At 48.0% G+C, this 21696-nt stretch overlaps 1 protein-coding gene across 1 annotated transcript in view; it reads right to left on the bottom strand.

Moving 5' to 3' along the window:
• huwe1 (HECT, UBA and WWE domain containing E3 ubiquitin protein ligase 1) overlaps positions 1 to 21696 on the bottom strand; it is a 191086-nt gene that overhangs the window by 149805 nt on the left and 19585 nt on the right. The window contains exons 3-11 of the mRNA XM_038782552.1: positions 16670 to 16768; positions 15048 to 15254; positions 14805 to 14957; positions 12271 to 12333; positions 10501 to 10578; positions 5468 to 5518; positions 4067 to 4135; positions 1229 to 1328; positions 29 to 129 (exon numbers count right to left, since the gene is read on the bottom strand). Of these exons, the coding sequence (XP_038638480.1) occupies positions 29 to 129; positions 1229 to 1328; positions 4067 to 4135; positions 5468 to 5518; positions 10501 to 10578; positions 12271 to 12333; positions 14805 to 14957; positions 15048 to 15254; positions 16670 to 16768 (921 nt within the window). The remainder of the gene's footprint in view (positions 1 to 28; positions 130 to 1228; positions 1329 to 4066; positions 4136 to 5467; positions 5519 to 10500; positions 10579 to 12270; positions 12334 to 14804; positions 14958 to 15047; positions 15255 to 16669; positions 16769 to 21696) is intronic.

Genomic DNA, 21696 nt, shown 5'->3' with positions numbered 1-21696 from the left:
CACAGAAATGCATTTACAGCATACTCACCATCAGCTGTTTGTCTGGAATCTGTAGAACATCCACCAGCTCCTCTATCAAACCATTGTATAATATACTATTGGCAGACTCTTGGAGCGCATTGGAGTAAACTGCAGAAAAAGTGATAGAAGAGTCAGAAACCCTGGCAGATTATAAACCCCAGCCAGCACCTACTCCCCATCTAAGAGTTAGTCAGTAAAAGGCATCGCAGATGAGCTGTGATCGCATCTCCTAGTCATTCCCCTGATTTGAACCAGCAAGGCCTTGCTTTTTTTTAAATTTTAGAGCACCAATTATTTTTTTTCTAATTAAGGGGCAATTTAGCAGGCCAATCCACCTACCCTGCACATTTTTGGGTTGTGTGGGCGAAACCCACACAGACATGGGGAGAATGTGCAAATTCCACACGGACAGTGACGCAGAGCCGGGATCGAACCTGGGACCTCGGCGCCATGAGGAAGCAATGCTAACCACTGCGCCACCGTGCTGCCCTCAGAAATGCAGCGCATGAAGGTGGCAGGTCTCCTTGCCATGTGCTTTCTGCCAGAACGGCTAAATAAACACAAGCATAAAAGATACCTCGCCTTTATTTTTTTTAAAACAGGGCTGCTGGGAGGGAGGTAGATTATTCTCTGTGCCACAACTGTCGTGTCAGCCTTCCACCTAAAGGGGGGAACCACCCTCCACACAGCCCAATGCAAACTCTTGACCGTATGTTAACCTGCTGGCAACTCTTCCAGAATACTAGCGCCACAAGCCAAGATGAGAGTGACCTTGTGCACAAACCGACAGTACCAGCAGGGGGAAGAAGAGTCAACATACTAGCAACTCATCACCTTGCTCATCCCAGGGTTTACCCAAGGACACAGTACGGCTGCTCAACCCAGTTCAGGAGCCGGCACACAAAATGTGGTTGAAGGCCACTGCTGAGAAGCCATGAGGATTATTTCTTGGGCATTGAGGCCAGCAGAGCTCTAGTAGCTTCTCGAGAGAGCACACACTGAACCTCCAGATGCCTACAGCAACAAAATCCTACTTGAGGACAGTTAACAAAGCCCAAAAACTGTCTGAGATTCAAGAAATCGGTTCCTGGCGGCATCACCATTCGCACTGCATCAGCTGAAGCCGCTGAATGGATCGCTAACCTTGACATCCAACTGTAACTACTTCCCCAGCCATAACACACGCAAAGTGCTTACGACTACTTACCTAATATCGAGATGGCATGTAGCCTAGCTTGTACTGCCTGTAGTCTCTTTTTATGATTTGAGAAGCCATGCGCTAGCCGTATATGTGTAAACAGTAGCATCTGTCACAAAACAAACAGGCATCATGTAACAACAGGAAAACCTCCAGCATTATTCTGCATTTGCCTCGATAAACAGGTTTTGGTTCATTTGCTCATGGGGTGTGGGAGCCTCTTGCATCTACTGCCATTATCCACTGCCCTGGAGATGAGTGGCAGTGAGCTATCTTTGGACAATTGAGTGTCGCACCAGGGCCATTTTGGAGGACAGCTAAGAGTCTGGGCTGAATGGTTTCTGGGCACCTGGAGTCACATAAATGCCAGACCGAGTAAGGACGGCAGATTTCTTGCCCTGCATGGGTTTTCATGACAATCGATGCTAGTTTAACGGTCACCATTCACCCATTACAGAGACTAATTTTATATTCCAGATTTCATTTGTTGAATTGAAATTTCACCAGCTGCCGTGGTGGGATTCGAGCTCGTGTTCCCAGAGCACTAGCCTGGGCCTCTAGATTACGAGCCCAGTGGCATTACCCCTATGCCACAGTCTCCCATCTAGCATTGTAATCCCAGATTTATTGAAGCAAGAGAATTTAAATTTCCCCTGGTGCCGGGGGGAGGTTTGAACTCTGCTATCCGGATCACTAGTGCAGGCTGTGGATGACATTCAGTATGGCAATCTTTAAGTTCCTGCTCCCATAAGCTGAGCACATTGGTGCACCAGCAGTTCCCCAATTTCAGGCACCCCACTAAAGCGTTGTGTGGGAGTGATTGAATTTTGAACTCCTGGATTTTGGAAGGGATGGGGGGAGCAATTTATTTTATTTTTTTAAATGACAGTGAAGTGACGTCAGCCCAGGGCAAACTGCACCCCGACACTGTGAACAAAAGAACAATACAGCACAAGAACAGGCCCTTTGGCCCTCCAAGCCTCTACCGGTCATGATACCAACCTTTGCCAAAACCCTCAGCACTTCCTTGTGCCGCATCCCTCTCTATACCCATCCTAGCCATATGTTTGTCAAGATGCCTTTTTAACGCTGTTGCTATCTTGTTTGGCAGGCCTGCAACATGAGAGTCCCACCAGATGCTGGGCCAGCGACCACACATCGCTAACCAGGGAGTCCAGACTGTAGGGGGAAAGACGGTGGTGTGGCGGTAATATCACTGGACTAGCAATGGTCCTGGGCAAATGGTCCGTAGGGGGGGGATACACAAAATTGAACAACAGACACCATCATTGGGCACGTGCTCTCAATACCCGTCAGCAGTGAGTATGTCGTGTGAAATTTAATCCTTTTGTGCACTGGTTGATGAAATAACGAAGGCATTGTTTTGGATCATTGGGCTGTTTTACTTGCTTGGGTACAGGATGGTGCGAGATGCCAAGATAAATATACACCGAGGGCCTCCTCACTGGTCACGTTGGCTTATTAATTTCATATGATGTGGGCATCGCCGGCAAGGCCAGATTTTGTTGTCCATCCTGATTGCCCCTTGAACTGAGTCAGGGCCATTTCCGAGGGGCAGTTAGGAGTCGGCCACATTGCTGTGGGATTGGGTGGTGGTGGTTGGGGGGGGGGGGGGGCTGTCCTGGAGTCACATGTAGGGCACACCAGATAAAGACGGCAGATTTCCTTCCCTAAAGGGACATTAGTGAACCAGATGGGTTTTAACAACAATCGGTGATAATTTTACGGTCACTGTTACAGAGGCTATTTATGTTCTACATTTGTTCATTCTGAATTTAGTTCCATGAAACTCTGTACCTACACCAAAGGACCAGAGATATAGGAGCAGAATAAGGCCATTCGTGCCATCAAGTCTGCTCTGCCATTTAATCATGGTTGTTGGTTCGATCATGGCTGATATGTTTCTCATCCCCATTCTCCTGCCTTTTCCCCATAACCCCTGGTCCCCTTATTAGTCAATAACCTATCTTATCTTGGTCCTATAGACAGTCAATGGCCTACACAGCAGATGGATTCTGCAAGGAGGGCTGTCCAATGAGGAGAGATTGAGCAGAATGGGGCTATAATCTCTGGAGCTTAGAAGAGATGTGAACTCATTGAAACGAGATGCTGGGAAGCTATTTCCCCGCTTCCCTTCCCTCGACTGGAAAGTCTGGAACACGGGAGTCACAGTCTCAGGAGAAGGGGCGGCCATTTTGGACCGAGAAGAGGAGAAATTTCTTCACTTGGAATTCTCGACCCGAGGGGGTTGTGGATGCTTAAGTCAATGAATATATCAGAGACTGAGATTGGTGGATACTTTCGGATATTACGGGGAAATACAGGGACATGGAAATCGATAGGAAAATAGAATGAGGTATGTGATCTTTACTGGAGTGTCCATGTGACCTCCTCCTGTATCTTTTCTTTCATCTCCTTCCCCACTCCATCAAACCAAGGCACAAACTATATGCAAAAGCCTCCCAATAACCACCACCAACCCCCCCCCCCCCCCAGTTCTCACACTTGTCCATCCTTATCTAGCAAGCCTTACCAATTAGTTACAAGAGGTTGGAGGCATGCACAACACTTGCGATCCTTCTAGCCAGTTTCCACCTCTCATCAGTTTGGACTGCGCATAATCCTAGGTCCCAAGAGTGAAAGGGGGCTTCTTGACCTGGTCTAAAAATAAAAAACCCTCCAAACCCCCTCGCCGAAGACACAAAGCATTGGGGGTGGGTATTCTGATGCAACCGCTAAATATTCCCACCGTGTCACTCCCCCACCAGTGGCTTGGAATGCGTGCCACTGTCGGGCAGAGCCAAGTGCAAAGACAGCAGAACTCACCTGCTTATCCTTTGGGATACTGTACATTTTGGTTAAGGACTCCATAATTTCGGAAGGACTTTCAGATATCTGAGAACAGAAAAGAAAGCCCAGCAATGAGAACGTAGCTTTTGTGGTACAAACACTCTTGCTCAGAGTTCACAAACGAACCTTCACAGTCCAAAGGCTTGATACAACACAACAGGTAGAGTAGCCCAGCGGCCAAGTGCCAACCCAGCCCTGAAGCTGCAGAACGTGAATGTAGAGCACCACTCCCACTCTTTGCTGCCCCATTAAGGGATGCTCTTTCTTTGTACGCTACCATCCTCCCTCACCCCCACCCCAGCAGGGACTGCTCCACCTATACTGCCCTTCCGCCACCTCCCCTAACCTCACGTTAGCAAAAGCAAGGCCAAAGAGAAAACTTTGGAAGTAAAAACCAGTTTTTAGAAATAGAAATTGCAGCTTTTTTAAAAATAAACTTAAGAGTACCCAATTCATTTTTCCCAATTAAGGGGCAATTTAGCGTGGCCAATCCGCCTACCCTGCACATCTTTGGGTTGTGGGGGCAAAACCCACGCAAACATGGGGAGAATGTGCAAACTCCGCATGGACAATGATCCAGAGCCAGGATCGAACCTGGGACCTCGGTGTCATGAGACAGCAGAGCTAACCCACTGCGCCACCGTGCTGCCCAGAAATTGCTGCTGGAGGACACATAATCCATGTTCGTCGTCACATCAGGAAAGATAGAGAGGTGCACAGTTTGTCCTTGTGTGTTCACTTCCAATGTGTCAATACCAAGGAGTGCACTGCTGTACCTGTATATACATATCTGTATGCATCTGCTTTCTCGCATCTGGCCTCAGTGCCACTGCACAAGGAAGGGAGTGGAGAGGGAGACAAATAAAGTCACTCCATGTCCCAACTATTCCGACAATCCAGTGACTTGGCTCCTGAGAGGCTTGCCCACCGAATCAACGCCCGAGATGTCAACCCTGTTGGCTTTCATGCCAGACATGCATTTGCAGCATTTCAAAGAAGAAAGAAACATACAGGCCCTTCAACCCTCCAAACCTGTGCCGACCATGCTGCCCGTCTAAGCTAAAATCTTCTACACTTCCTGGGTCCATATCCCTCCATTCCCATCCCATCCTGCGCCGACCATGCTGCCCGTCTAAGCTAAAATCTTCTACACTTCCTGGGTCCATATCCCTCCATTCCCATCCTATCCATGTATTTGTCGAGATGCCCCTTAAATGTCACTATCGTCGCTGTTTCCACCACCTCCTCCGGCAGTGAGTTCCAGGCACCCTTTTACCTTAGTAATTTACACCCCTTTCCCCACTAACCGCCCTCCTCCCAAATGTGCCATACCCCATTTTCCACAACAGCGCAAGTTAGAAAGTTAGAAGCACTCACCTTATCTAACTGCTCTATATGAATATAGTGTAGTGTGTTGTTTGCTGTGGCCTGTAACAGAAGAGGTTACAAGACTGGGGTTACAACAAGTTGAAGCAATGCTACGCTCCGCCACATCGAAGAATGTTGCAGTCCCTCACCGAACTGGGAGCTGCAACCGATCCATTGAAAGCAGTGGACAGTTAAACCGCGGGTGTGCGGAGAATTGAAGCAAACCCAATTCGGTTTACCACCCCATCGATGCAAAGTAAATCCAATCCTGTTGGGAGCCTTTTGCTGAAGCTGGAGGTTTTCCCTCTCTTTCAGTGAGGTGACACGGTCAAGTGGACTGTCCTGTGTAGAGGGTAATTTTGGCGTGTATACCCTGGAGCTTGGAAGGGTAAGAGGGAATTGGAAGAGGGCAAGACGGGATAGATGCTCCTTCCCCTGGCTGGGGAATCTAGAACACAGGGGCACATCCTCAGAACAAGGGGTCGGCCATTTGGGTATGAGTTTAGGGGGAATTTTGTCACTCAGCAAGTTGTGAATCTTCAGAATTCTCAGCCCCAGAGAGCTGAGATGTTGTGCGGTGAGGATATTCAAGGCTGAGATTGACAGGCTTTTGAATCTCTGGTGCAGCCAGGGATATATGAGGAGGGTGAAGGAAGGTGGAGTTAATGATCAGCCAAGCCCTCACGGAATGGTGGAGCAGGCTCCCGGGGCTAAAAGACCTACTCCAATTTCTTAACGTTATTCTTGACCTTTGGCTGCACACTCCCCCTCGCCCTACCCACAGTCAAACCCCAAACATTGCTCAACGGGCAAGCTATACCTCCCCCAGATGGGAACCTGTACCAATTCTGCCTCCCAAACTCCCGTGACGCCTCAAACAATACAGCCATTTGGCAGACCAAGGCACAAATAACAACTACTCTACTCGAGGGGCCCATCAAGTGACGGACGGAAAGCACGTGGCAGTGCCAGCCAGTATGGCGTGGGCCCTCGACCAGCATACTAAGGATTCTAAACCTCTCAGCATCAGGAGCGCAGTTATGCAACTGTCATTGAAACACCTTCATCTTTTTAAACAGAAAAAAAGCATTTGCCTCAAGGTTTTGGCCCCCTCAATGTCCACCAGCCATTCTACAGATATGCACTGCTCTCCCAGTTGCTCGCCAGTTTGTTTTAAATACAAGTGGATTGTTCGCAGCAAGTAAGAGAACCCGCTGCTCTTCAGAGTCCAGAAAAGCTTTATGAATCTAAAAGCATATGAGGTCACGTTGCTGATGCGAGACACTGCTGTCCGCAGCCCAGCACGTAATTCCCAAGAGCAGACGGCCTGCTCGCTGTCACAGGCACACCGAGATCAGTTGTTTACCATGCCGAGTCAGCCGTGGCTCTCTCGTCTAAGACAGAAAGGCTGTAGGTTGAGAGCTGGAATCATAGAATCCTTACAGTGCAGGAGACCATTTGGCCTATTGAGTCTGCACCAACCCTCAAAGAGCACCTCACCTAAGTCCACACCCCCAACCCCAATTTTTTAAAAATAATAAATTTAGAGTACCCAATTATTTTTTTTCCCCAATTAAGGGGCAATTTAGTGACCAATCCACCTACCCTGCACATCTTTGGGTTGTGGGGGTGAAACCCACGCAGACACGGGGAGAATGTGCAAACTCCAAGCGGACAGTGACCCAGGGCTGGGATCAAACCTGGGTCCTCAGTGCCGTAGTCCCAATGCTAACCACTGTGCCACGTGCTGCCCTCTAAAGGTCAATTTTATCATGGCCAATCTACCAAACCTGCACGTATTTGGACTGTGGGAGGAAGCCAGAGCACCCAGAGGAAACCCACATAGACACTGGGAGAATTGTGGAAACTCCACACAGTGAACCAGCGGGGAATCGAACCTGGGACCCTGACGTTGTGATGCAACAACACTGTGCCACCGTGCCACACAAAGAACATGGGCTGACACTCGAGTGCAGAGTTGAGGGAGTGCTGCACTGTCAAGAGATGCCAGCTTTCGATTGAGATGCTAAACCGTAGCCATGTTGGCCCTTGGAGGTGGACTTAAAAGGTCCCATGACGCTACCTTGGGAGGAGCATTATCCTTGGTGTCCGGCCAATATTGATCCCTGAATGAGCATCATGAGAACAGATTATCTGATCACATCTGATTACTGGAGCAGTGACTGCACAAAACACTTAACTGGTTCTGAAGCACTATGGGACATCACGGGGTGACGAACGGGAGTGTATAAACCCGTGACAGCAGATATTCCCCTGCAGGCCAAATGTCTACTTTAACAATGGCCGCAAATTTGCAAGCATGACCTTGCCTAGTTTGAAACCTGATGAACACATTACACACCAGGCGGACCCCCATACATAACCTGTTGAAAAATCCATTTGCAGTGAGATTGATGCAGCCATGCATCACTCCATGCCATCCATCAGGGAGGGGATCCTGCAACTCCTATCAGTTAACGACCAAAGCCACATTCCCACTTTCAGATACGGCCCGACCCTCGATACGCAAAGTCTACATATACCAAGCATGGGGTATCCAAAATCCAATTAATTAGGGCCATCCCCGACCATCACCCACTCCACATGGCACAGACCTTTGGACTACCTGGCGTCCCTCCATCCAGTCAGCCACTGAAAAATCTACACAGCAATTCCTCAGTTTTGTGGCTTACGAGGACAAGTCACGCAAGCAGTTTGCTTCCCCTCGTGTTTGGGTGGTTGAGGGGATCTAACAGAGACATTTTAAACAATAAACATGATCCCATAGGGTAGAACATAGAACATAGAGCAGCACAGCACAGAACAGGCCCTTCGGCCCTCAATGTTGTGCCGAGCCATGATCACCCTACTCAAACCCACGTATCCACCCTATACCCGTAACCCAACAACCCCCCCCTTAACCTTACTTTTATTAGGACACTACGGGCAATTTAGCATGGCCAATCCACCTAACCCGCACATCTTTGGACTGTGGGAGGAAACCGGAGCACCCGGAGGAAACCCACGCACACAGGGGGAGGACGTGCAGACTCCACACAGACAGTGACCCAGCCGGGAATTGAACCTGGGACCCTGGAGCTGTGAAGCATTGATGCTAACCACCATGCTACCCTGCTGCTGGTAGATAGAGAGAAACTATCTGAGGGAACAAAAGGAGTGGAGGACTCCGAGCATACAAATCATTCATACATCATGGATCAGGTACAGAAAATAATGGAATGCCATAGGCGGCAGGGTGGAGCAGTGGTCAGCGCTGCTGCCTCACGGCACCAAGGCCCTGGGTCAGTGTGTGTGGAATTTGCACATTCTCCCCGTGTCTCACCCCACAACCCGAAAGATGTGCAGAGTAATAATAATAATTAAAGCTTATTGTCACAAGTAGGCTTCAATGAAGTTACTGTGAAAAGCCCCTAGTCGCCACATTCCGGCGCCAGTTCGGGGAGGCTGGTACGGGAATCGACCCGTGCTGCTGACATGGTTCTGCATTACAAGCCAGCTGTTTAGCCCACTGTGCTGAACCAGCCACTTAGGTGGATTGGCCATGCTAAATTGCCCATTAATTGAAAAAAGAAAAATAATTGGAGACTCTAACTTTATTTTTTTTAAATTCCAATTAAGGGGAAATTTAGTGTGGCCAATGCACCTACCCTGCGTATCTTTGGGTTGTGGGGGCGAAACCCACGCAGACACGGGGAGAATGTCCAAACTCCACACGGACAGTGACCCAGAGCTGGGATCGAACCTGGGACCTCAGCGCTGTGAGGCAACAATGCTACCCACTGCGCCACCGTGCTGCCCGAGAGAAACAGAGTTAAGATTTCGGGTCCAGTGCGAGTCGTGAAGAGGAGTCATTACAGACTAGAAACATCGACTTGCTTTCTTTCCCCAAAGATGCTGCCAGAGCTGCTAAATTTTTCTAACATTTATTTTTAATTCAGCCACGAAGTTGGAAATTACTTCGAAACACAAGGTGGGTAGATGTTTGGAATTCTCGTTTGTGAACAGCAACTAATGCTGGATCAACTGTTAATTTTAAATCGGAGACTGATAGACATTTGCTAACCAAAGTCATTATGGAATATGGGGGCAACGGCAGGGTCAGGAATCAGGTCACAGAAATGCCACGATCGCAGGCTGATGAGTTGAATGGACTCCTCCTATTTCTACGTTCCACAGTCTTAGAAAAATAATAGATCAGGAGTCCAATCAAGGCAGCAGTTATTGCACACTGGGACCTCTCCTACAAAAGGCTGTGGTGGCCCCAGGCCTCAATAGCAAACTGTAAGATAGATTTGTTGGGTATGAAAATTAAGCCACATGGGAGTTAAGGTCCGGTGTGATCCAACTGAATGATGCTACAGGCTCGAGGGGCCGAATGGCCCCTTCAGCTCCTCCGTCAAGGGGAAGTCCGCATTCGAGCTCGACCCTGCCGCAAGATTCTCAAGCACGCGAGTGTCACCTGGTAACTTCCTCCTCCCTAGCAGAGTTGCACTCATTCAGCAGAGGTCAGGAATCATGTTGGGATTTAGTGTGTACAACTCAAGTCAGCAACCACCCAATAGGCAGGGGAGGGAGTTTAGAAGTCACCCCGTCCTCCAGTGTGGATAACCTTCTGCCCTCCTCGGTGCGGGAATGACTCCGTCGGTAGCATAAAAGGAAGATACTAACCCGAGGCCTTGTCTGTTGGCCAGGGTGGGTGTAAACATCCCACGGCTGGAAGAGGATCAGGGAGCGTTCACCCCTCTCCTTCGGCCCGTATAATTAACCCCCAGCCAACACCGCCGGGGCACCTTAACTGGCAGTTCAGCTCACTGCTGTCTGCAGTGCGCAAACTGGCTGTGGCTTTTCCCTACACAAAATAGTGACTCCACTGCAAAAACTACTTGCCCCTTTGGCTGCGAGGCTCACTGGGACATCACGAGGACGTGAAAGGCGCGGGAGAGATTGAGTGCTCTGGGCTCGTCCATTTAAACTAGTGTCTGCTCAAAATATTTTTGGGGTGAAAAAAAACGAAACCTCACCTTTTTGTCCAACTTCACCTCGGCACTTGGCTCTGCATAGAACTCAAAGTGTAGTGTTGTTGCACTAGGTGGGTATTTCTATATGAAAAAAGGACAAAAAAAAGAGGGAATTTAATACCCAATTTTCAGTTTTATGGCTTTGCTCACTCCTCCATGAGCTACTTTCTGTTGTTACTTCAACATATCAAATTAGCTAATGTTTAATTACGACGGTCGCCTAGAATACCAAAATGAGCCTGGCAAAGGCTGATGGGGGATATTGGCTGAACCTCCCAACCCTCTTGACGTTGAATCAGAGGCTGGTGGTACCCCAGGACCTGACGGACTGGCAATTGGACAGGGGGCGGGGGGGGATATTGGTTGGTGCACAAAACCCAGGTTAAACTCCTCAGCGGGAGAGCAGTAATTTCAGGTCTAGCACTCACGTTAGGATTTTCTTATCATCCACCCACTCCCCCAAACCCCTCTTCCAATAGTTTCAGGACAACGGTCCTCCTTTGAAAGGTAACTTTCGTTTTGTTTTTTCAAAAAAGCACAAAATACAAAAAGCCTCAGTACAACTGCACGGCAGAGTGTGCTAGGCACCAACTCTTGCTCATTTCCAGGGCTGCATGCCGTCGCCGTTTGCTGTTCTTTAACTGTACTGCGTAGGGAAAAATAAAATACACACTTTTCATAATTGAAACGGGAGCATTCTCACACCCGCCACTCTGGAACATATCGAATGCTCACACATTCTACAGCCCTGTAAAGTGACGCAGCAATTCTTCTGGCACTATGCGAGGGGATTGCTGGGAGGGGAAGGGTAGCAAGGCTTGGGGCAGTGGGAGGGATATGGAGAGGGGAGGGAAAAGGAAAGAGAGAGAGAGAGACTAAAAAGAGCAAAACTAGCCTAGCCTGCAACAGATTACAAGGGACTGGAGTCACCCGTCACAGTGCCAAAACCTATGAACGGTAAACAGAGTTCTAAAGGGTGTCCTGGGATGCCAGAGCCACTATAGGCCTCCCAACAATTCAAGCCAAGCCTATCCTACTCTAATCCAGGCGGGTTCAGACCACGCTCTCACCACCACCAATTGGGACATGACAAGATTCAGGAAGCAGGAGGAGGGGGCACACACGGGAGGCAAGCGCATTTGAATTATGGCTTTGCTGGGATACTGGTTGCTTCGTTTCCTACACGACCAGTTCTGACCTAGAATGCCAAGCAGCAAGAGTTAAGGTGTACTGAAGGTTGCTTCACTTTTGCCGACATTCGTCACTGAACCAGATGCTCCACAAGGTCTTCATGTTTACGTCTAGCACTGAGGAGACGGCTCACTGAGGAAGTGGGGATTTGATGGAAGAGATACAGTTGTATTTCATTAAAATGTATTTCAAAATAAAACAGGGCAGTCTTCGGAAGGGCTTCAGTGCAACATTTAACAAGTTGCTGCAACACTCTGGCGTACGGTTTGTGATCACCATCCTTACAAAAGGCCAGCTACTTCCCTGCCTGGCTCAGGAAACAGGGACGGGACATCTGGTATCTAGCAACTCCAAGGTCCAGCCTCAGAGCAGAGTGATCCATACCCCTCCTTGTGCAACCAAAGGACTGTCCAGAATAGCTTTACGTGGTGCGACAGCAAGCTGCAAGACACGCAGGCGGTAATCGGAGGTGCATTTTACTTAGCCGAATGGCACCTCCCAAGTCGCGGAAATGTCATTAACTGTGCGCCGGGGCATACCCACACCCAGATTAAATCACAATTTTTCTGTCACAGCACTTACCGACATCTGTAAGTCACGGCAGCACTCCGCGAGGCCGAATCCATTCTCCTTTCCTCCCCAACTCTGTGGGAAGACAAATTGCAAATTGGCTTTTTTTTTTAAATGGAAAAGCTCAACCTCAAGTAAAATCTTGCTCCTCAATGGCTCAGTCACGTTAATCCAGGGAGCCGCAAAACATGATACAGATTAAAAAATAAATCTTCCACTCTTGAACTGAGGGATGATCTAAACAAAGTGCCTTGAATGATGAAAAAGGATTTGACGGGGTAGAGACACCCCTCCGGTGAGGACCTCCAGAGCTAGACGTGTAGAGCTGGGGGCCATTGTGTCGCCATAGTCTGGACTGCTCAGGCAGTCTGCCAGATGGCAAAGTGCCAATGGGTGGCGAGCAGCATGCGTGACACTGCACCGCTGCCTCCAGTGACGCACAGAGGCATCAATCTGGACCACCCCCTTGAAATGTGTAATATGATGGTGGCGTAGCGGGCTAGTAATCAGAGGCCCAGGCTAATGCTCTGGAGACACGGGAGCAAATCCCACCATGGCATCTGGTGGAATTTAAATTCAATGAATAAATCCAGAATTATGAAGCTGGTCTCAGTAACCGTGACCCTGAAACCATCATCAATTGTCTTAAAACAACAAAGAACAAAGCAAAGTACAGCACAGGAACAGGCCCTTCGGCCCTCCAAGCCCGTGCCGACCATGCTGCCCGTCTAAATTAAAATCTTCCACACTTCCTGGGTCTGTATCCCTCTATTCCCATCCTATTCATGTATTTGTCAAGATGCCCTTTAAATGTCACTATCGTCCCTGCTTCCACCACCTCCTCCGGCAGTGAGTTCCATGCACCCACTACCTTCTGTGTAAAAAAACTTGCCTCGTACATTTCCTCTAAACCTTGCCCCTCACACCTATGCCCCCGAGTAATTGACCCCTCTACACTGGGAAAAAGCCTCTGACTATCCACTCTGTTTATGCCTCTCATAATTTTGTAGACCTCTATCAGGTCGCCCCTCAACCTCCGTCGCTCCAGTGAGAACAAACCGTGTTTATCCAACCGCTCCTCATAGCTAATGCCCTCCATACCAGGCAACATCCTGGTAAATCTCTTCTGCACCCTCTCTAAAGCCTCCACATCCTTCTGGTAGTGTGGCGACCAGAATTGAACACTATACTCCAAGTGTGGCCTAACTAAGGTTCTATACAGCTGCAACATGAATTGCCAATTCTTATATTCAATGCCCCGGCAAATGAAGGCAAGTATGCCTTCTTGACTACCTTCTCCACCTGTGTTGCCCCTTTCAGTGACCTGTGGACCTGTACACCTAGATCTCTGAGACTTTCAATACTCATGAGGGTTCTACCATTCACTGTATATTCCCTACCTGCATTAGACCTTCCAAAATGCATTACCTCACATTTGTCCGAATTAAACTCCATCTGCCATTTCTCTTCCCGAGTCTCCAAACAATCTAAATCCTGCTGTATCCTCTCAGTCCTCATCCCTATCCGCAATTCCCCCAACCTTTGTGTTTTCTGCAAATTTACTCATCAGACCAGTTACATTTTCCTCCAAATCATTTATATACACTACGAACAGCAACGGTCCCAGCACTGATCCCTGGGGCGGTAAGTTGGTGCATTGGTTAGCACTGCTGCCCATGGCACCGAGGGCCCGGGTTTGATCCCAGCCCCAGGTCACTGTCCTTGTAGAGTCTGCACATTCTCCCCGTGTCTGTGTGGGTCTCAGCCCATAACCATGTGCAGGGAAGGTGGAATTGCCACGCCAAATTGTCCCTTAATTGAAAAAAAAATTAATTGGGTACTTTTTTTTAAAAAATCAACTGTCGTACAAAACATCTGGTTCATTAATGTCCTTTGGGGAAGGAAATCTGCCATCCTTACCCGATCTGGCCTACACGAGACTCCGGGCCCATAGTAATGTGGTTGTGCCCTTTTGGAATGGCACTAACTGCACACAAGACAGTCATCCAAGGCTAGAATTGAACCAGAGTTCTGTGCATTGCGAGGCAGTAGTGTAACCGTGGCCCCCATCCCATGAAATAATTTTTGAACTCTCCCCTCTCTCTCCCACCATCTCCAATCCCCCCCCCACAAATAACCGGGTTATTTCAAAGGTATACCAGCATCTGAAGTTCCTATATCTCAGCTGTGCAGTCTTTGCCAAGTTTGACCATGCCCCCTTTCCCTACAGGATTGTTACTACTGTCACCCAGGCGACCACCTTATCCAGGCGTGCATCTTGACGGCTGACTGAGCTTCGAAATACGAAACATTTAAATGGGGGCCCCCATACAAATGCAGACTGAATTCAACCGCTGATCTCAGCTTTGCGGTCACGAGAAACAACATCTCCAACAGCTTGGGGTGGTGAGGACAACCCACTTTCTGTTCAGGAAATATCGAGGGGGAAGGGTGAAAGGGAGGAGGGGAAAAGGGGAAGGAAGGAGGGGAGGAAGGGAAGAAAGGAGGGGAGGAAGCAAGGGAAGGGGAAGTTGCTTGGAACATACCTCTGCTAAGTGCTGTAGTCTCGACAACAATGGAGTCCTCTTATCCGATCCAAGTCTAGTGATATAATTGGATCTTTTGCTGAACACATACAGCAGGTTTAGCACAGCCAGCACCACTTGCATATCACATGATGCTAACAAAGTAGTCAGATGCTGCAAAGAAAGAGCGAGGAGTTAAGCACATTCTGTTCATAATCTAGAATGCAATTTCAGTCTTGGCGGCAGCGCACCCTGAGCACTCACCTCGATGGAACTGTACAGGTGCCGTGAGAAGCTGTACTCAATGAGCAGGGCCGTGAAGTTTAAGACAGCCAGCAGGAGGGCTTTGAGCTGCTCGTTTTCTGGCCTGTCGCACACCAACATCCAGGACATGGTTTCCACAGTCTGCCCAGCGTCTGCCAAAATTCCATCGAACCGGTCCAGCAGGTCCACCCAGTGGTACAGCTCGCACTGAGAGGGGGAAGAGAGGAAACAGCAGAGTAGAGATGGAGCAACAATTCCAGAAAAAATGCACACAAAGTGCCAACCTTGAGCATTTTACTCCTTCCGCCCGTCCAATAAACAAAACAGCTGCAGGTCGACAATTCGTGAAGTCAGCTTAACAAGATTAAAAATAAATTAACTCATCCTTTTGCTTTGAATGTGAAAGTCCGTTTTTTGACAAATCCAAGTCCTCCGGCATTTTGGTTTTCCTGAGCAAAGGGGACCACAGAACGTGAGCTCCGTAGCAGCTACTGTCCAGGCAGAAACCCTCATGGTAGTTAAATTGTACTCGGATGAAGCATCATAAACTTACAAGCCTACAGACAACTGAAAAGTGGGATCAGGCCGGATATCTCTTGCTCAGCTGGGGCAGACACAATGGGCCGAATGGCCACCTTCTGTGCTACCGTGTGTTTAAAAAAAGACAGGCCAACAGGAGATTTCTGAACCGTGGAAGCAGTCTCTCCGCACAATCACGTATTCTGCACCTTAAGATCCCAATCGTGTTCCACAGCAACAAGGGCCAATTTCCCTTTCCACCTCACTTCTCTCAAAGTACGAGAAGAAGAAACAATCTTTTGAGGGTACAAAGCTAAAAGCAAGTATCAAATACAGATGGGCTAATGGGTTGCAGCAGAAAGACATCCACATTGAAGTGTGAGGCCAGCCATCATTACAGATTCAGGAGACTGAACATTTGCTTAGTATGGGGAAACAACGCGGGTTTCTGACTTGGTTTTCTCTCTTTAGATCTGGTCGGATAGGGGGAAATGCAGAACTAACGGCAATGAACCCAAGGGGGAAAAACACTAGCAAATCCAACAGGGACCTCAGAGGAATTATTATAAACCAAGTCAATGGCGAGAACGTGGAACTCAATAGACTGGGGGCTGCAAATAGCTTCCCTTAAATGTCAAATCAAGTGCAGAGGGGGACAGGAACAAAAGGATACATGGATGGGTTGAGATGAAGCAGAGTAGGAGGAAGCTTGTGTGGACCATAAACACCAGCATGTTGGGCACATTGTTGTGCTGCAAATTCTACATAGTTGACTACTACAGAAGTGCCCAGACTTAAACTGGGAAAGGGTAGGAAAAGCAGAATTCATAACTAAATTAAAAACATAGCATGTGGAGGGAATAAGAGGGCAAAAATCAAATTAACCAGTTGTCAGCAGTAAAAGATCCCTCTTCCATTCTTTAGACATGGAAGCTCTCCTCCAGAAAGTAGTGGAAGAGCCGCCTTCTTGAACACTCTGAAGTCCCCGTCTGGTGTAGGTACACCCACAGTGCAGTTAGGGAGCGAGGATTTTGACCCAGCGACAGTGAAGGAACACCTGACATATTTCAAAGTCTCACACACACAATGGCTGCAACACCTACCTTTCCAATATTCCATGTCTTGATCTGCTGAAGTTCTGTGAGGAGCTGTTCGTCATTGCAGGCCTTCAGCTTATCAATCAGAGCTCGGCAGTCGGCAGGCTGTAGAGGATTGCAAAGAACAGTTGCCTCAGCTTGGGACAAATTCTGGCTGCATTTTCTTTTTAAAAAGTTATCTCAATAAAGAAATCAACTTGAACGGAACTGGGGCCTAATCTGACAGGAAGTAATCATCCCACTTTAAAAGTACCGTCACGTGAGCACTGTCTGAACACACCAAAACCTCACTGGCTTAAATATTTACCAACATATCTGTCAACCTTGGACTCTCGCCGCAGATTGGCTGGCCAAAGCAACTGCAATAAAAACTCACAGGCCTCCCCACATGAAAAGCATTCAATCCAGTGTCACTGACTGTGTCTGTCAGTGAGAAATGGACACTTTAGGTAAAAGCTGTCAGCCTCAGTTTCATGTACAGCAATTCACCCAAAAGGAAGAGACCCCACTCCAGGGATTTGAGCCGCCCGAGGGAGTGCTGCGGTGACCACAGATGTCACCTCGCAAATGAAAAATTAAACAACCGAGTTGATATTTATCTTGGTCCCATAACATATCTGGCTACTTATTTGAGGAACCTTGCTGTGTCAAAATTGGATGCGGTAGCACTGTTGCCTCATGGCAAGGAGGTCCCAGGTTCGATCCCAGCTCTGGGTCACTGCCCGTGTGGAGTTTGTACATTCTCCCCATGTTTGCGTGGGTTTCGTCCCCACAACCTAAAAAAATGTGCAGGGTAGGTGGATTGATCACGCTAAATTGCCCCTCAATTGGAAAAAATGAATTGGGTACGTTAAATTTATTTTTATTTTTTTTAATTGGATGCCGTGCTTTCCGACGCCGCATGTGATCTATCACGCTTCTAGAGGCCGCAAAGCACTTTGCAGTGTGACAAAAGGTTTGTCATCACTGCCTGCCAGGCAGAGACCCACCGTGTCGCAAGCTGACCTCCGACTCAAAGGCGTGACCCAGGCCCCTGTGGCTTTTTTTTGGGGCAGAGGGGGTCGCAATTCCGGAGCAGTTCAGCAACATATGACTTTTCCATGCAACAAGGAGGACAAGTCAACCCTTTGAAAGAATGTGAGAAATAAGAGGGTGGGGGTAGTCCATTCAGCCCTTCGAACCCATTCAATGGCTGATCTTCCACATCAACACTACACTGCTTTCTTGCGCAGCTCCCATACCCCTTGATATCTTGAAATTTTTCAATCTGAGTCTTGAACACACGCCGTGACTGAGGCTCCACAGCCTCCTGGGTCTGTGAATTCCAAACATTCACCACCCTCAGAGAAGACATGCTTCCTCATCTCAGGCCGAAATGGCCTGCCGTTTTTTCTGAGACCCTTGGTTCTTGACCCCACCAGCCATCTATCTGTCGAACCCTGTAAGAATTTTGTATGGGTTAATTAGATCACCTCTCATTCTGTTCTAAGCTCCAGAGAATAAAGGCCCAAGTCCACTTAACCTTTCCCCACAGGACAATCCTTCCATCCCAGGAATTCGTTTAGTGAACAAAAACAAGATCTCTGACAAAGAGTCATCCAGATTCGAAATGTTAGCCCCGTTCTTTCTCCACAGATGCGGTCAGACCTGCTGAATTTCCAGCATTTTCTGAATTTGTTTCAGATTCCAGCATCCGCAGCAATTTGCTTTTGTATTCATTCAGTGAACATTAGATGCAGGCCACATCTGCCATTGCAGCTCCTGGTCCCAGCTAGATCAGGGACTGCAATTGCAGCCTCAAAGGAGTTAAATGAAGCAGCACTGAAAATTCCAAGCTCATGTCGGCTTTGCCCAAACTGAATGCCATGTAGGGGATGTTCGGGGAAATCGCCATGCCAACCAATCCGAAAACAAAACACGGATAATCTAAGATTCCCTGCCAAGGGCTTGTGATGCACGCATGTCAGCAATGAAGCCAACGCACCGTGCAAAGAAAAATAGATCCCCCAAAAAAAATCTCTCTGCAACAATCTTAGAACAGTTTTACTTGAATTCAAGGAACAGTGACATAGTGGCAATTTTACTGGACTAGTAATCCAGGAGCCTGGAGTCACGCTCTGAAGACACAAGTTCAAAACCCATCGCAGCAGAGAAATTGCAATTTAATTGAATCTAGAATTAAAGACTGGTCTCAGAAATGGTGCGCATGAAACTACCAGATTGTTAAAAAAACACAATGAGTCCCGGTGCCCAGGACCCGGGTTCGATCCCGGCCCCGGGTCACTGGCCGTTCGCACATTCTCCCTTTGTCTGCGTGGGTTCCACTCCCACTACTCAAAGATGTGTAAGTAGGTGGATTGGCCATGCTAAATTGCCCTTCATTGGTAAAAAAACATTTTATTTTTTTTAAAACCCCTTCAGAAGAGAGAAATCTGTCCTTACACGGCTAGGCCTACACATGACGCCAGAGCCCAGAGCAATGTGGCTGACTCTTAATTGCTCCAAATGTTTTGTATTTATTCTTCTGCTACAGCAGGTGCCGCTGGCTGGGCCAGCATTTACCACTCATCTCAATTGCCCCTTTAGAAGGCGGTGGTGAGCCGCCGCCTTAAACCCTTGTAGTCCTATGTGGGTGCACCCACAATGCTGTTAGAGGGGAAGTTTCCAGGAATTTGACTTAGCGACAGTGAAGGAACAGCAAATATATTTCCAAGTCGGGTTGCTGAAGGGCTCAGAGGGGAACTTGGTGTTCCCAGGCATCTGCTGCCCTTTGTCCTTCTATGTCATATATGTCAAACTCAAGGCCCGCGGGCCAAATCCGGCCCGCGGTGGAATTATCTTTGACCCGCGAGATAATATCTAATTACTTTTTTTTAAAAATTTAGATTAGCCAATTATTTTTTCCAAGTAAGGGGCAATTTAGCGTGGCCAATTCACCTACTCTGCACATTTTTGGGTTGTGGGGGCGAAACCCACGCAGACACGGGGAGAACGTGCAAACTCTACATGGACAGTGACCCAGAGCCGGGATCGAACCTGGGACCTCAGCGCCGTGAGGCGGTTGTGCTAACCACTATGCCACCGTGCTGCCCTAATAATATCTAATTACTATTAAAGCTGGCCCCAGCAATTGAAGCGCCTATGGCGTATGATATGGCTGATGCCGAGTTTATTCGGGTATAGTGTGAATCACAAAGTGTTGGCCTGTGGAAAAATGTTTTCATTAGAAATTACTCTGGAAAAGCTCCAGATAAAGCAATAAGAAATAAATGCAACTAATTTTTTTATTTATTTAATATTTAATGTTGTTTTTATAGGCAATAACCTAAGCTTTATTAGTTCCAGGTTCAATAAGTTCATTTCAATAAGTTTTGCAAAAAAACATTGAACCAGTCCGGCCCTCGACTTGACCCGATTTTTTAATTTTGGCCCACGGTGTATTTGAGTTTGACACCCCTGTTCTATGTGGTAGAGATTGTGGCTTTTGAAGATGCTGTTAAAGGAGCCTTGTTGAGTTCCTGCAGCTGCCACTGTACATTGGTGGCAGAGGGAGAGGACGGCGTGGGGTGGTGGGTGGGGTGCCATTCAAGTGAGACTGCTTTGCCCTGGATGGTATCGAGCTTCTTGAGTGTTGTTGGAGCCGCGCTCATCTAGCCCAGTGGAGAGTATTCCATCACAATCCTGACTTTTGCCTTTTAGATGGTGGATAGGCTTTGGGGATCAGGTGGCGAGTTATTCCCAGAAGAATTCTCATCCTCTAACCTGCTCTTGTAGCCACAGTATTTATATGGCCGGTCCAGTTTCTAATCAATGGTAATCCCCCAGAAAGTTGATTCTGGAGGAATTCAACAATTCTCTGGAGTTTGGCAAAATGAGGGCAACTTCATTGAAACAGACAAAGTTTCTGAGGGGGTTTGACAAGGTGGGCGCTGAGAAATTGTTTCAGCTGAGTGGGGGCACAGCCTCAGGTAAGGGGCTGGATCGTTCAGGACCTAGTTAGGGAGAAATTTCTTCTCTCAAAAGAGATTGTGAATTGGAATTCCCGACCCAGAAGGCCGTTGTAATGCTCAGTCATTGAAGACATTCAAGGCTGGGATAGATTGATCTTTGGTCTCCAAGGGAATCGAGGGATATTGGAAATGGGCGAGCAAATCGGAGGAGTTTTTATTTTAAATTTGTTCATGGAACTTGGGCGCCGCTGTCTGGGCCAACATTTATTGCCCATCCCTGAAGGTATTTCAGAGTCAACCGCATTGTTGTAGTCTGGAATCACATGTAGACTAGACCAGACCAGGTAAGGACGACAGATTTCCTTCCCTGAAGGACATTTGCGAACCTTTTTACGACAATCGACAATAGTTTCATGGTCTCCTTTAGAGTCTTAATCCCAGACTTTTTTCTCATTCAAATTTCGCCATCTGCCACGGCAGGTCCCCCAGAGCACTATTCTGGGGATTACTATACCAGCGACAACACCACTATGCCACTGCCTCCCCATTGATGAGGATCAGATTCGATGGGCTGTATGGTCTACTCCTGCCCCTGCTTCTCGTGTTCTTAGTTTTTCAGGCAGTGCGTACCAAATCCAAACTCACTGCGGGGATCCCTACCGGGTCTTTTGCCAAATACGTTAAATCTTCCGTGACTGAGCTCCCATCAGCTGAAGCAGTTTGGTATTTCTGATCAGTGCTCATAATTTTCAACATCTTTATTGCAATCTCTTCGCCTCCTCGTGAAGGAGAACAACCACAGCCCTCGAAGAGAGATAAAACTCCCCATCTCGGGCTTTGCTCAGTTTCTAACGCCCAGCAGGAAATGCTGAAACAGCCCATGAAGCACGACAACCCCATCCACTACTACACGGCAACCATTAACATGGTCCATAGACCAGGGAGATTCTATTGTCACAAAGGCCCACCTGGTCCAGTAATGTCCTTTGCGGGAAGGAAATCTGCCTACATGTGACTCCACAACAATACAGTCAACTCTTAACTGCCCCTGTGAAATGGCTCCAGTGAGACACTAATCAAGAG

Source organism: Scyliorhinus canicula, chromosome 21 (assembly GCF_902713615.1).
Source record: "Scyliorhinus canicula chromosome 21, sScyCan1.1, whole genome shotgun sequence".
Lineage (NCBI taxonomy): Eukaryota > Metazoa > Chordata > Chondrichthyes > Carcharhiniformes > Scyliorhinidae > Scyliorhinus > Scyliorhinus canicula.
The sequence above is the reverse complement of the archived record's forward strand: the minus strand, read 5'-3'. Positions and strand labels throughout refer to the sequence as shown.